Source organism: Mesitornis unicolor, unplaced genomic scaffold (genome assembly GCF_000695765.1).
Source record: "Mesitornis unicolor isolate BGI_N332 unplaced genomic scaffold, ASM69576v1 scaffold4419, whole genome shotgun sequence".
NCBI classification, from domain to species: Eukaryota; Metazoa; Chordata; class Aves; order Mesitornithiformes; family Mesitornithidae; genus Mesitornis; species Mesitornis unicolor.
Genome location: NW_010205078.1, coordinates 19,130 through 34,207, shown reverse-complemented (window position 1 = coordinate 34,207; position 15,078 = coordinate 19,130). Strand labels below are relative to the sequence as shown.

At 37.0% G+C, this 15,078-nt stretch overlaps 1 protein-coding gene across 1 annotated transcript in view; it reads right to left on the bottom strand.

The window, feature by feature from the left end:
* The window catches only part of NCOA2 (nuclear receptor coactivator 2), a gene marked incomplete at both ends in the record, with an annotated part of 47,128 nt that extends 33,913 nt beyond the window's left edge, over positions 1-13,215 (bottom strand). The window contains 6 exons of the mRNA XM_010191249.1: positions 1,867-2,014; positions 5,298-5,438; positions 5,521-5,622; positions 6,494-6,679; positions 8,078-8,255; positions 13,112-13,215. Coding sequence (XP_010189551.1) covers positions 1,867-2,014; positions 5,298-5,438; positions 5,521-5,622; positions 6,494-6,679; positions 8,078-8,255; positions 13,112-13,215 — 859 coding nt within the window. The remainder of the gene's footprint in view (positions 1-1,866; positions 2,015-5,297; positions 5,439-5,520; positions 5,623-6,493; positions 6,680-8,077; positions 8,256-13,111) is intronic.
* Positions 13,216-15,078: the final 1,863 nt, after the last annotated feature.

Genomic DNA, 15,078 nt, shown 5'->3' with positions numbered 1-15,078 from the left:
CCTACAGTTCTGCACTACTTCTGCAATAACTTCTAGAACTGAGAGAAGTCTCATCTGAAACATACAACCCAAACAAATACATGTTTTACAAGACAGCTGTGTACAGCTGTTTGCTGGAGTTTTGAATTTCTCTAAGTTAGCCCCAACACAAGCCTGGAGTGGGCTATTCATAGTGAAAGGAAAGTTTAAAAAAGTCACATTTTTGCTCTGCCAGAGTATTTCGATACTGCTCCAAACCGGCACATGAGCCAAGAGAACTACTGGATACTGCTTCAGAATGGGAACAGTCTGTGAGCAATCCAGTCCTGCATGGGTGTTTAGGAAAAGAGGAGAAGAAAGAAAAAAAAGCCACACACACAGGAGCTGAAACTCATATTTTAGAGATGTAGGCTATAAGATAGAGGAAAGAGAAGAAGAGTCAGAGAAACAGAAACACACACACACACACACACACACACACACACACAGAAAAGTCTCTTGTGAGAGCACTTGGAGATCACTTATCTTCTCAGATTTTAGTTTATGGGAGGATGTGATATACTTTTTACTTCTGTGCTAAAACTTAAATAAGAAAAAACAGACATATTCCCAGATGCTAAAATCTATAGAAGAGACAGAGTCTAGTAGATTGGGAAAAAAAAACCAGCTTCTAAGAAAAATCAAATTAACTCTGAACTTCCAAAACCAAATACTAATGGAACATTCCCAGTATGTATTTTCAATGAGACAAAACCATTCCTACTTGCACAGGACAAGTGCAGATAAACCTTCGCATTCTGTTAAAGCATGGGAAGTGAAAGAACTGAAGCACACAGAGTAGTGAAGCTTGTTACTCTGTATTTGTTACCTTAGGTATAGAGGTGAAGGTGAACAACATTAAAAAGAGAGGTGGATTTTTTAAACATCATTACAAATACAATTGTACCAGTGTTCTGCTAAAAAAGGGAGCAAGAACATTTGCAAGTACCATTTTTAACTTAATGGTGCTTTTTAAAATTCAGCAGTTCATGAAATACCAAGTATAGTCAGCAATCCAAAGAAAAATTTCAGACAGTTTTTGGTAAGGTAAATTTTCAAATCTACAATCTCTGTAAAATGGTTTCAGTTCCAATTATATTTAGAGCTGTTTTCTTCCTCTCAAAAAAGTGATACTGTAGATACAGGGAAACAACATTATAACTATAATCAGCAAATAAAGCCTAAACCAAAATCTGACACAAACATACCAGGACATGCAATGAACTAATTCAAATTTTACACTGAACTTCTGAGGTCAGTGATTACTTATCCTTGACTTCAACACATCATTGCCTGTGCCCGTTTTTTAAAAAAACTAACAGTGGTGGCGTTTCTCTGAATTGGACATATGAAAGGCACCAGTCCAAGCACCAGAAAACGAAGGAAGAGAGATGGAAAGTTAAAATATGCAGTTTGTCTAAAACGCAGTTGTAATAATCATAACGTACTCTTTAAAGAAGACCCAGGCCCAACATGACTGTGAACTACAGGAATTGAATCCTTCAAAGTTTTCTAGATTTAATTACATTTGGAAAGTTTCTTGTGTCTACTATGGAAAATACAAGAAATTAAAATACTGAAATGAAGAACATGAGATTAAAGGAAATGTTGTATCTTTCATGGAAGATCTTGATGTGAAAATCTAGTATGCCATTTCTAAATCCTGAAATAATCTTACAGTCTTTTCTTGCTATAAGCATTGATTTAAAAAACCTAACTTTGTTTTCATGCTATCAGTTCTAGGTCCACTGAATGTCTATCAGCCTTAAACAATTTCTTTGCTTTGGCAACTTCGTGCTCTCTCTGTCTCTCTGCAGAGTGTGGGTGTAACGAACGGGTCAGGATTACCTGTGAAGCATATGCAAGGAGATTACAAGTTGAGGTTCACTGGTCGTCTGAGAACGGATGAGCTTGCTCTTCGTTTGGGCAGAAACGATAGTGCCATCAGACAAGGAAAACCGATAGACAGGACTGAACGCTAGTCCCTGCCTCAGCACTGCAAGCAAGCAAAATAAGAGAATTAAATTATTGAGAAACTATAGCACAGGTAGCTAAAAAAACAACATAAACCAAACAATAACAACAACAACCAGAAGAAAAATTTTGACAATAAACAGATGGGATGCATATAAAATAAAGGATCCCACATACTGCAGGGTGATCAAAAGAAAACCTCTAAGGAGTGACAGCAATAGTAGGACTGGTAATATGAAATACAGAGTATTTCTGGAGTGGATCAAGAAGTCCTCCATGTCCATTTCACTTTTCGTCAAGTATGTGTCTATATCCTTTTGTTCTTCACATATTTTTTCATCTGTATCATCTACATCATGATGATTAATATAAATGCTTTTAGTTTCTAGATCATTTGTTTCCATTAGCCTGTATCTTTTCCTCCTTATTGCCTGCTTAAATTATCTTGTAACAGTTAGTCTCATTACTTCTTCAATTTAAAAAGTACATAGAACTCCTGCATGGGAACAATTAGAAATAAGAAGAACTGGAACAAGACAATATTACTTTTTAAAAGGACAAATACAAAAATTTACAGCTCAAATTACCTAAAATACAATTACCTAAACAAAACTGTCCAATCCTTCCCCAGTGTTTGATATGACTGCACTTCAGGTTTGGGGTATACTTCACTACAAATATTTTGCAGCCCTTAAGGTTTCAGTGTAAATCTGAACTCCAACAAATTCAGTTCTCTGACTTCTGTAAACCCCTCTGACATTTCTTTAATTAAAAATGAAAATCATATTATGGAAAAGCAAATCTCCAAACATTTATTCTACTTTGTCATCAGTGAAACAAGTCTGATAATTTTCAATTCCTAGCCCCAAAACTATTTTGTTAGGACTGCAGATATGGCAGGAGGGAAATACTTAACTTCAGAATTTTCATGTAATTGTTTAGGAAAAAAATAGAAATTAAGTACTACAAATACTTCTAATTTCCTATTTTTTCATACATACACATTTTCTGTGGTTTTGGTTTTCTTCCTTTTTTTAATTAATAGTATCATTTGATCTTCTTTTCATTGCCTGTCTTTTAATATTTCCTGTTGTAATGAAATGACATGGTTTTCCAAGTGTGGCTTTATTAAACAGTTTCCTCTACAGAGCTCCCAGATTTTCAGCCTGGCAGGACTGGTTATGATAGCTTTCCTCCCCTGTCCCCCCCACCGTTATATATTGTTCTGCAAGGTTTTAAAGTATTATTTAGGCAGTGAGAAAACAGGAAGCACAATTTAAACAACCAGAAGGGGCTTTTCAGAGTAAAAACGTAAAGAAAAACAAAAAGCTACAACTGTGAAACAATACAAAGCAAAATTTCACTGTTAGGTATGTCATTGTCTCAGTGTAACCTTTGGGCACCAGAAGGTCCAAAGCTCTTAACTTTAGCATATACCACATCAGGAAATTCCAGTACTCAATGCCAACAGGATACAAGTGAAATCTCTACTTAAATCATTTTCCAAACTAATTCTTTAAGCAAACAAGAATGTTTCCTTATTCCTCTTGAGGAAATGCTATTTTTCTGATTGCGGCCAATAAAAACTCACCATACATTTTGCACTTTACTCTGAGAGTTATTTCAAAAGCTTTGTAGTTTTTGTTGTTTATCAAGCTAATGCTGACTTTTTCCTTGCACTGTAACACTAAATTACATGTAAGAGACCATTACTTTCTTCGCTTCTGTTCTCAAATTGTGACGACAAAAAAAAAAAAGGCAAGAGGTTCCACAGTCAAGTGCAAAGATGCTACTGCCCAAGAGATGCCCTGTTTTTCGTCTTCATGCTACAGGCCATTATTTCAGTCATTATTCCTCTTCAGTGCTGGATCCTTTGCAGTGAAGCAATTCCAGAGGTTTTTCCTCCTCCTTTTATCATTTACTCTCTTCACTGCCACAAGAAGCAAAGAGCCCCCTCATTTAAACTAAGCCTCTCCTGCAAAATGACACAGTATAAACTCCAAAAGACGTATATTTTTATCACTTCACAGAAAGCTTAGAAACGACCCACTCAAATCTCGGTCCTGAATGTAAGAGCTGCTAATTTGGTCAGGAAACATTTGAAGAGGACTGAAATAACAAATGGCTGGATGCCACAACAGAAACTCCTAAATCACCTTTGTCACAGACAGGTCCTTACCTCTAACTGCTCTCTAAACCCCTACAACAACTTTAATTGCATGCTACCTTCTTCAACTCTTGTCTGAAATCACAGCATAAGGCTGTGAGCTTTTAGCACCCTATGGTTTAAACCCCAAAAGCTGTTATATAAACTATCACAGTATTTCTGTGCTCCCACATGCCAAACATGAAATCTGAAGGTTTTGTGAAAGCAGAAAATATTCAAGAATAGTTAACTAATGTTGCATGACTGAAGGCTGTTTGTTTGTTTTTTACATTTGATGGAATAGCTTGAGATTCCAGTTACAATTTAGCTTCCAAGACGCTGTGCTAGTGGTTTAATGACCTCGGCAACTATTTGTTACAGGCCAGCTGTAAACCCTGTTCTACAAATATGAGCCCAAAGAATGATGTTCCCGCACTGGAAATGTTCCAGTTACTCCCCATTGGTTTTGAAAGGACTTTCCTGTAGACTATAAAGGGTTATTTGTTTTTAGTAATTTGGATCTTTCTTACCAGAATTAGCAGGTCTTATGAAAACAAAAATCCCCACCCAGTCACTATCGCAGAAACCTCAGGGGGAACTTTCACAGTGAAGTACTCTCCTACCTCTTACCTACCATAATCTTGACCTAGTAGATGTGCTTGTGGTGTATCCTACAACACTTAATCAGTTAGATACAGTACAACAATGTAGGTTTCCAGATAGCACGAGTGCTGTATCTTTGGTAATTCACACTGAGTGTTTTTCACAGGAAATGTGGCAGTAAAAGTCCATTTTTGTAGAGAAAAGGAATACAGGTCAATGAACTGCAATGTGTGAGCTGAGGTTCTGAAGAATAGGGGGTAGTGGATGTTTCAGTGGGCAACATACAAGGGTCTTTCTTTCTAAAATAACTGCAACAATTTGAAGATTTAACGCATCCTCCAATGTGGTACGGTTATAACAAGCAGGTTATAACAAACAGGGAGAAAGGTGAAAAACCTCTCTAGGGAGAGCCATCAGTGTGTTAGGCAAATCAGCTTGAAAAAGACTGCCAGTTGTCCTAGATTGTTCCATGTCAACATAACAAAGAGAACACAACCAAGAGCTACAAGTGACAAACAGTTTAAATATAGAAAGTGCTAAAAATATGAAACCTAACCTTCCTGGTGATGCCTCTTGGCAAAAGATATTTCTCCCTCGTGCTGCGAATGGAACCTCTGAATGCATCTTCTCACCAAATCCTCCCAGCCGGGTTTCATAGCTGCTCGCATGGTACTTGTGTCCAGTGAAGTTATTTTGCCTGATATTAGATAAAACATTTGTTACAGTAATTTCCCCATGAGGGAAAAAAAAGAGATATGAAAACTCCTATTTCACAATACCTTGTAGATCCTGGCGAGTGGTAAAGCTCTCTGATGAAGGAAGAAGTGGTCTTTCTTTCATTGGAGCTCTTCTTGCAACACAAATCAAGCAAGACTGCAAATCTTAAAGAATAATATTACTTCAGTAATTTGTATAGAACATGAAGATTTTATTTCCACAAAGAAATCAGAGTTTAAAAAAATTTCCTTAAATATTTTGGACTAAAATAACAGATTTTTTTCCTACAAAAGGATAGATAGATACAACTCAGAGGTTTTACATCTTCATTACTTCCTACAACATTAAACAATACAGGACAGGTAGGTTTGTTTTCCTTCTCAGAAGTAAAATTATCAGGGCTCCACCACAGCCCATAATTATTGGGACGTGTTTATACATATGCCTGTAACAGCTCAACCACTCAGGAGATAAGTAATAAAATTGAATATACTGCACAGAGAGAGAACACTTTACTTCAGCACTCACCATTTTGTACCTTCTAAGCCACATTTCTTAAACATGCCCCAAATCCTTGGTGTCCCTGAGAAAGCAGCTTCATAATAAGCCATTTTCACTTATCTGAATTCTTAAAATACAATCTGAGGAAATTTACCTACTGGAGTAGTAAATGGTAAAGGAAATGGTGAACCACAATTGTCTTCAAATTCTAAGAACTCAAAAAATTGCTTACTGAAACTTTCCTCCCAGTCAGCTACATTCTTCTTACAATTACATAAAACTAGGATCTCTCTTTAAGGTAAACAGAGTTTCTCTCAATTTAAATGATACTGGGGGCAATCAATTGTATACACTCATAATCCAAGATGAATGTACACTTCTACAGTAAAACTAAACTAAAACTGATTTTTCCATTTCTCAGGATTCAGAAGCCATTTTATCAACTTTACCTCACTTTATCAACTGCACCAAAACTGCTGTCCCGCAACAGCATGGAAAGAGAAAATACTAACACCAACTGAAAGTGGTAATTACCTTCACCGTCCTCCTTGAAGGAATTTGGTTGAGAAACAGCAAAGCACTGCATAGTTTCATACTTCTGATGTGCTTCCTGGTTATCATGGCCTTCTTCAGAATCAGCAAGAGGTTTTACCAGCATCCGACAATTAAAGGTATGGCTGTTACGCCTAGGAGTGTCACCAGACCAAGATCCCCCGTTTACTGAGCAAAGCAAAGAGCATACAGTGAGATAAATCTGCTAGCAGTCATTTCTGCTGCTTATCCACAGGAAATTAATCAAGTTGCTTGAAATAAGCTGATTTTAAAACAACAGCCTATTTTTAATATTAGAGCCCAAACCAGCACATAACAAGGTAATTTGTAAAATTCTCATATTTTAAGAGCACTGCCAATTTGTTCAGCTATCAGGTTGGATGTTTTTTTTTTTCAAATGACGTAGTAGAAATGAAGGATCAAAGTCTAAATATAAAAGTTATACAGCACAGTGAAAAGTCTACTGGGTAGATCAAGTTAATGTATATGCCTGGAAGAAATAGAGTAGTATGTAGGATCTGTCCATTGAGTTTAGAAGTGATTAACACAAAAGAGACTGCAGCATTGTATAAAAATCTGTGACCAGATTAGAAATAGAAAGAAAAGGAAGCAATAGATATTTATAAAAACAGGAAGCAATGCAATCAGGAATACATTGAAATACATAGTCTCAGCTACAGTGGGAAAGACTGAAGGGATGAGAATGACCTGGGTGCACTGATGGATAAAACTAAAGCCTAACACAGTGCTTAAGTAAAAAAGGAAACAAAATCCTGAGATGCACAAATATAGGTACTGGACATCAGTCAGAGCAAATTAATGTAACAACACATAAGCAAATAGTAGGGTCATATTTAAAATACTCTTCACTTGCCCTTTTCAGTCATAAAATGCAATAAAGGCAGTAATTTATGGGGTTTAGCCATTTACATTTTTAATTCTTCAGGGGTTTATAAGCAAAGTCATAAAATGCTGAAGGGAACTGCATAATACTTTTTAAACTGCTGTGAGTAAATGAGGTTCCCACTATTGACTTTCTCTATTCTTTTCACCTCCTCCAAAACTCAGTGACATTAAAACCAATGTTAATATGAATCTAAAAATGGCTGCAACTAACAAAAATGGTTTTTGAAAGATAAGAGTAAATACTGGTGAGACTAAAAACACTGAAATAAAAATCCTAGCATAAGGAGTTTTCTGATTTTTATTTTATATTGCCCCTTTCTTGGGTCATTTTCTTAGAATAACCAGCCTAGACAGAGAAGTAACAGAGAGTTCACAGAGCTAATGCTATCTTTTAGTGATTCGTTCTGGAGATCCATTAAAAATATCAGCTAACATGAGCTACTAAGAGTAATTTTAACAAAGAAGAATCTGAAAAGAGTGGAGGATGCTTTTGAGAATATTATTAATAATTCATAAAACTTATAGATACATTAAAAATAAATAGAGTGTATATGATGCAACTGTAACTAGTGGGAGGACATTAACTTAAGTTACTGAAATGCTGACTTATGAAACCAAAGTTGAACAAGTAATAGTATGATATGAGGAAAAGATACATACCTAAAGATTTTGGCAGCAGGATTTTGACAAATTCATTGTGGTCCCCTACATGCAGGATGCTATATATGCTTGTGTTCATCAGCTCTTCTTGGTTGTACCTTAGGTACTGTGTCACATTCTCAGAAACAAACACAACATTACCCTCTGGGTTCACTACAAAGAAGAACCCATCTAGCGCCTAAAGGGTGGTGGGGGAAGCATAGAAAGAAAGAGAGAGAAACACAATATTAAACAATCAGATTGACACCAAGATATCCAGAAAATTAATAATTCCTTCAGAAGACAAGGCTGAATCTTTCTGCATCCATCCTTATGGTTCTTATATTCTTGTCTGTAATAGCAAAGGACACATTTCAGATTGAGCATCTAATCTTAGTTACACCAAACTAGTGTAAACGCACAGAAAGGTGCACACCTTGCAAAGTAAGGAAACCCACACCTGTAAACAAACCACCACCACCCACCCAAACAAACATACATACATAAAGAAAAGACCTATCTGCCTGCCTACGAAGTTGGAAACCCGGACCAGAAGCTGACTCTGCTAAACCCAGAGCCTGTTCACTCCTCTATGCAGCACAGGGAGACTGATCCCAGGAAAATACCACAAGATGTGCTGGCATAAGACAAGGAAAACACTAGCATAAAAGCAGAGAAAGACTCTGTCCACGTCCACAGCAATGCATCTTCATAGAAGTGAGGCCCCATGCAGCCAAGAACGTGAGGAGTTAAAAGCAGAGAAGGGCAAAGGGAGCTGAGAGCAGGCAGTGAGCAGCAACCATGGGGCAGCTTTAGTCCCTACTCCCAGGACTACTTTCATGGTTTTATTTGATTATTTATATATTTCTATTTATTATTATTTATCATTTTAATTCAGTCCACACATGATCCAGGGAACAGGAACCAGAATTTTACCTCTTCAACTCAGCTCCATGGTATTCCAAAGGACGAAACAGTTTCTGTGAGGAAGTGTCTAAATTAGTAATTTCTGCTGATTGGTTTCCCCCTTATCTCCTGTGACAGTGACAACCTAGCTGTAGCATTCTTTCCAAGATACCTGCTGTAGGTTATCTGAAGCCTACGCCAGATACTACATCACTTCTACCTGATGAGGGTAACGTAAAAATTTGAGTGTCAGTGACAACTTCTCAAGCAAATGTTCTTTTCCTTAAAGTGGAAGCATGATTGTCCATGGTAGAAATATTTTTGAATACATGTCTGTAACTTTCTGTCATATGAGCAGATAAAGGAGGATAAATTTAAACTTAAAGCACCAAAGCTTTTGGTCTGAGCATTCAACCAACACGTAATCCCTATAGACTTCTGCAGCTTTGCCTGATTTATTCACCTCTCTAAGGATTGGTGGGAATGACCAGAAGAGTTGTTAGTTATCACATTTTCAGGGACAGAAACAAGTCAGAAAAGCAAGCAACTCATGATTCATTATGGGTTAATTAAAAATGAGTGGACCCATACTAAACCAGAACTCAGCTCACTGCAAAACAGCCTAACAAGGAGGAGCTGCCATAGCAAGTGTATACAGGCATGTGGCATTTTTGAGATGACTGAACTTGTATACTGTGCAGCTTGTGTGTTGGTCTTAGTAGGCCCTTCCCAAGTCCTCAGGCTACAGATACTTATTAAAAATACTGTATACTACTGAGCAGCTAGAAAATCCAGACAGTACAAAACAGAAGGCAAAGGAGAGATCTTATTTCTTTCTTTGGCCACCTAGCAGAAGGCTAAGGAGAAGACAGGCTCTATTCAGGAGTTCACAAGGGAAGGGTGAGACGCCACAGACACAGGGTGCAAGACAGGAAACTTCATGGAGATACAAGAAAAAAAAAAATCACCATGGAGGTGGTCAGACATGGGAGGAAGCTGCCCAGAGAAGCTGTGACATCTCCTTCCCCAGGGATAGTCAAGACTTCACCGTGACTTGGACCTGAGTTGGACTTGCTTGCTGTGGAAGTTTGGACTACACAAACTACAGAAGCCCTTCCCAAACTAAGATACTCCCCTCTGCTTAAGGGGAGGCACAGTGAAAGCACAACATTCAAGCAGAGTGGTTGACAAATGCTTTGTTTGTCCTATTTTTAAATTATAAAATAGTAAAACCCACAAATAAATGTACACATATATGCTTTTTCTGACTGCCTCTAAGTTAAGATAAACTGGACCTTTTTTCCTCCGGTTCACTGTCACCCATTTTAACCCCTGACTTTGTATTTGATCATTGCCACCTTCTTGTTTCTGATCATTCTTGGTTCCTCTTGTTAATTTACTTTCTTTGGAAAGCTACCTTCTTTCCATGTACTTTTGTAACATGCCTGACATTTAGCTGCTGACTAGCATTTAGTTTAACTAGCAGTGATTTACAAGATTTAATTAATCGAGGCTCTAATACAATTTTGTATCATTATTTCTGCTATGGACTGGCGTTTTACACCACATTTCATCACTGCTTGATGCCAAAGAAAACAAACTCTTTGGTTAAGTCCTCTTAGCACCATGACAGCTCCCTGTACTGTCTGAAGATATGAAGAGCTAGACCAAAGAACTGAGTTGGCTGAAAACTAATGCAAGAAAAAAAGAAAAAAAAGAGGGTAGCCACATCAGTCCCCTGAACTGGCCCACCATGAGACCACGTGGTGTTTAGAGTTGGCAGAAGGGTATAGGTTTGGCTGAACCATCCTGCTTACATCAATTCAAAGGGATCACAAAAGCATAGCCACAGCACATATTTATCAGAGTCCTAAGGTGAAAACTTTCAAAGGTAGAGATGGGCAAGCAAAAGGTCATGAAAGTTACTGACTTTTCACAGTAATCTTCAGTTTTCCCTACTATTCCCTACTACAGCAACTTTTTTGGCAAGGAAGGGCTCTGTGCTGTTTCCTCACAGCTGCTTCCTGAGCTAACCACAGCAGTGGTTGTCTGAGCCTAGAGTAACATGGGGCCTTATATGGCAGTCTCCCATTTTCTTTCAATCCTATTAATAAAATAACCTTGTAGGTAAGCAGCAGGCTTTTCAGCAAGTTAATGTACCAAGCCTCTTAAATCTTTGAGAAGCTTCCACTTTTGCAATAATTTCTAAATTCTTTCCCCAGCTGTAAATCACCACAATAAACTGAGCAGTAATGAAGGCCAGCGTGCTTTTCTTCAGAGCTATTGGTACAATGGGGGAACAAATAAACAGGCAACTTGCTGGAAGAGGAAACAAGAGAACAGATATTATTTTGGGTGATGTACTGGAATGGAAAATAAATCTGTGTTCTTGAGCTGCTGTCACTGCTCTTGACTTTTTTTTACCCCTTCTTGCTATCTACTTTCTGCTTTAAACATGGAATATGCTAAAATATTCCTCAGAGGCAGCTTCATGATGAATTTTACTCACTCTCTTCAGCTGGAAACACTCACTATTTTGAGGATTCCTTAGTTCTCTTCTTTAATTAAAAAAATACAATTCCATTTCTAAACTAAATCAACTAATAAACTGTTCATCAACATTCTCACTTCTATTATTATTTGGCAATGGAAAAGGGCAAGTTTTTTAAAAGGCTGTATAAAGGGGTTCTGTCACGATTAAATAACTTAATTGCATTTCCTTAAGGAGATAAAAACACAAAAAGTATCTGTAGTCTTTTCACAGCAAACATCTAACAACTTTCAGTCCCTTCAAGTTTCTTGGTGCAAAAGGACCACAGTTTATTAATTTATTTCCACAATCTTTCATTGTTAATATGCAATGGTTTTAGTGCACAGGAAAAAGAAATTAAATTGAATGACAGAACAGACAGGTGATTTTACATGTCATGTTTGCTGCAATAGCCAATCATGCAAGATAAGCCAGAAGAAAAAAATCACCTTATCCGTATTATTTTTCCTGTGATTAGAACAGGTACTTACAATTAAATTAATAGGAAGTGAAAGACAAATTTTAACATAGCAATGTAAAAGATGGATGTTTAACCTTGTATGATAGCAAAAAGAACAACATTAAATTCAGCAAGCACATACAATAAATGTTAAATTAAATCAATTTGTTACCCCCATTTTTCAAAGAAGAAAGTTTCACTCCAACCTGCCTAATCTTCCTTATGTTTAGCACTGTGATTTTGGAGCCTCTATTTTGTAAATAGTACAGAAAACTATGTATTCATCTAACAAATAATGAAAACCAATGCAAATACTTAGAACTGTTACAACAGGCATCTTGTTCCTGCAACATTCAGAAATGACGGAATAATTATGCCTCTGCCAGAGGTGGTTCCTTTAGCTTGATACAGAGTTTGTGGGTTGGGTTTTTTTTCATCTGAAGTAACGTTTATTTGTCCATACAGATAAAGCCCAGCGTTTTTTAACGGTTTGCAAGTGAGCTTAAGCAGATAAAGCAGTAGTGCCAAAGGACAGTAGGATATGACATTAGGATCCCAGATAACATACCTACCAAACATTACTACTGAGATATTCAGAAGCCAGGTTTTAGCCTTTTGGGGTACCAAAACAACAATAAATCAGACAGAAATCTTAACTGAACAAACTGAAACACACGGCTTGAAAAAATCCCCTAGATTACTATCATTCTAGAAGGAAGAGTCATGCCGCAAGTGCTGAAATGAAAAACCATTAAACACTATAGCAATGACATGGAATTTTAGAGGAAGCATTATTAATTTGTATACTACTTTATATGTATGTCAATGTTTTGGTACAACAAGTCTTCCAAATCTGTCGTGGTTTAGAACAAATACAACATGCACATGCAGGCACCCAAATGAAACCCCTCAAGTTGTCTGCATTACAGAACAGCTGAATTCCCTCTCTGCCTCTCCCCATCCCAAGTTAAAGAGTTTCACCACTGAATCCAATAGAAATACACTGCCTGCTCTTAAATGACATAATCCTAAGTAGCCAGGATAGTTTGTCTCTCTTGATCATTGTTTTACAGTAACCTCTGTCTTTCGTTTCAGTACACTGCTCTTCATCCTAGGGGGAGCAGAACTGGCTTAAATAAAAGAATTTTGTGCTCGTCACCTCAAGCATCATTGGTCCAAGTGCATCCTTGTCGATGACACTCTGACCCGTAGATGATACATCTGCTTTTTGCACTTCATCTTCATTAGCTGCTGCTGCTTTTTCTGCAAAAGAAAACCGTGTATTAGATGACAGAGCAGTGCTCTTTAAATGATACAGTAAGAGCCCACAGACTTCTGAGACAAGCTATGAAATGGTTACACTGTAACAATATTGAAAATGAGATTAAACAGTCTCCCACAATGATTCAACAAAAGCCTAACTAGTAAATTTGCTTCTCAGTTTTGAAGTTTTGTAACACAAATGAAATAATTCCTTCTGCTTCTCAGCCAGATATTTTACTAAACTACAAAACATAACCCTGGGCAAAGACAAGCACTCCTCATGAAGGTGCAATGAGCAAAACCTAGGATCAAGGTGTGTCAAAAGATGGATCTAAAAGAGCATGCAAAGCTTACAGCTGCACAACTTTTACGCAGCTGCTATATTTAGAAGGAAAAACATAAGTCCACAATCTACCGTTTCAGTACTGAGAAACAGCAGTCGCGTTTCTGTTCCCATGCCTCCACCCACATTTTTGCTATCACATAATTTTCATACTGCCTTATTTACCAATATGTTATTAAAACTACATACAATTTCAAGTACTGTATTTGAAAATTACAGGGAAGAAAATAATGATTTAAAGTTTCTGGAGCATAATGACACATATTACAATATGTTATATACAGTACCACAGTTCATACCCAACTTCAAATGTAAGGAATATTCATACATACTGGAACTTTCAAATCAAGAGAGTCTGTAATTCCTATCAAGTAATGGACTGTATTAATTTTTCCATTCCAAGAATGATATTGGTGTTTAAGGAAGAATAAAAATACCATACAGAATACATATCCTAAATTGTAAGTTAATGAGGAATTTTTTGTTGCTAGTTCTAGACATTCTAAAACATTCTTTTATGATTTTCCAAGCAATTATGTAAAAGCTAGGGCTATTAAAAATCATCACAGATCTTTTATTTTTAATATTAGGCAATAGATTACTTTAATAAACATGGAAGCACACTCAAATTATGGTAACAAGGATTTATGCATTCTACAACAATAAACCAGAAGAAGATTCACTGTAGGAATTAGTGAAAATACCATGTGTGGATGGAGCAAAGGGTCTCTGGAAAATCACCCTCAGTGAAAATTAAAGCATTAGTCACACAAATTAATATTTATCCAAATGTACAGTATTTTCCACTGTCTGTAGATCTGCAATACCGCAGCCAAAGTTCCTCTGAACTCTTTCCTTGGCAGAGGTTGTAAGGTCAGTGTGAATATACACTACTTAAGACACAGAGTAAAGAACAGCTTCTGAGAACCCCTGGGTGTTCTCCGATCAGCAATCACCTGTTGGCAATAAGGCTTTGGCCACTCGGGCTGTCTCATCCTACATTTCTACTGTTTCTTGCTTTCATGAAAAAGAGTCACAAAAATCTTAGTTGTCTTCGTAGGGTATGTTCACACACAATATAACACCATTCGGAATAATAATGAAACAAAATTGTCCTGAAGATGTACTGTTGCAACTAATAGAATAATTTTACATCACTTTGATTAGCATAATCTGATAGAAATAAATATGCTAGGAATAACTATTAACCTTTCCTATGCCACTTAAAACTCACCAGGATACAAAATTAGCATTTCTGGTTTGGACTGAGGACTGCAGTGGGAGGGGGGTGGGGGGGGGGGTGTTCTTTTTTTTTTTTTCCTCTTTTCTTTTCTTTCTTCTTTTGGCAAAAAGCAGAGATTAGGCATAACAGAAAAAAACTGAACAGTCCTTCCCATCCTACAGTATAGCAGAGTTGGCCTCATATGCTGATACAATACTGAAAACATGTTCTAAAAATTGTGAAAGAACTCTAAAAGATTCTAAAAATAGGATTGAGCTTTTAATAAAGTCAGCGATGA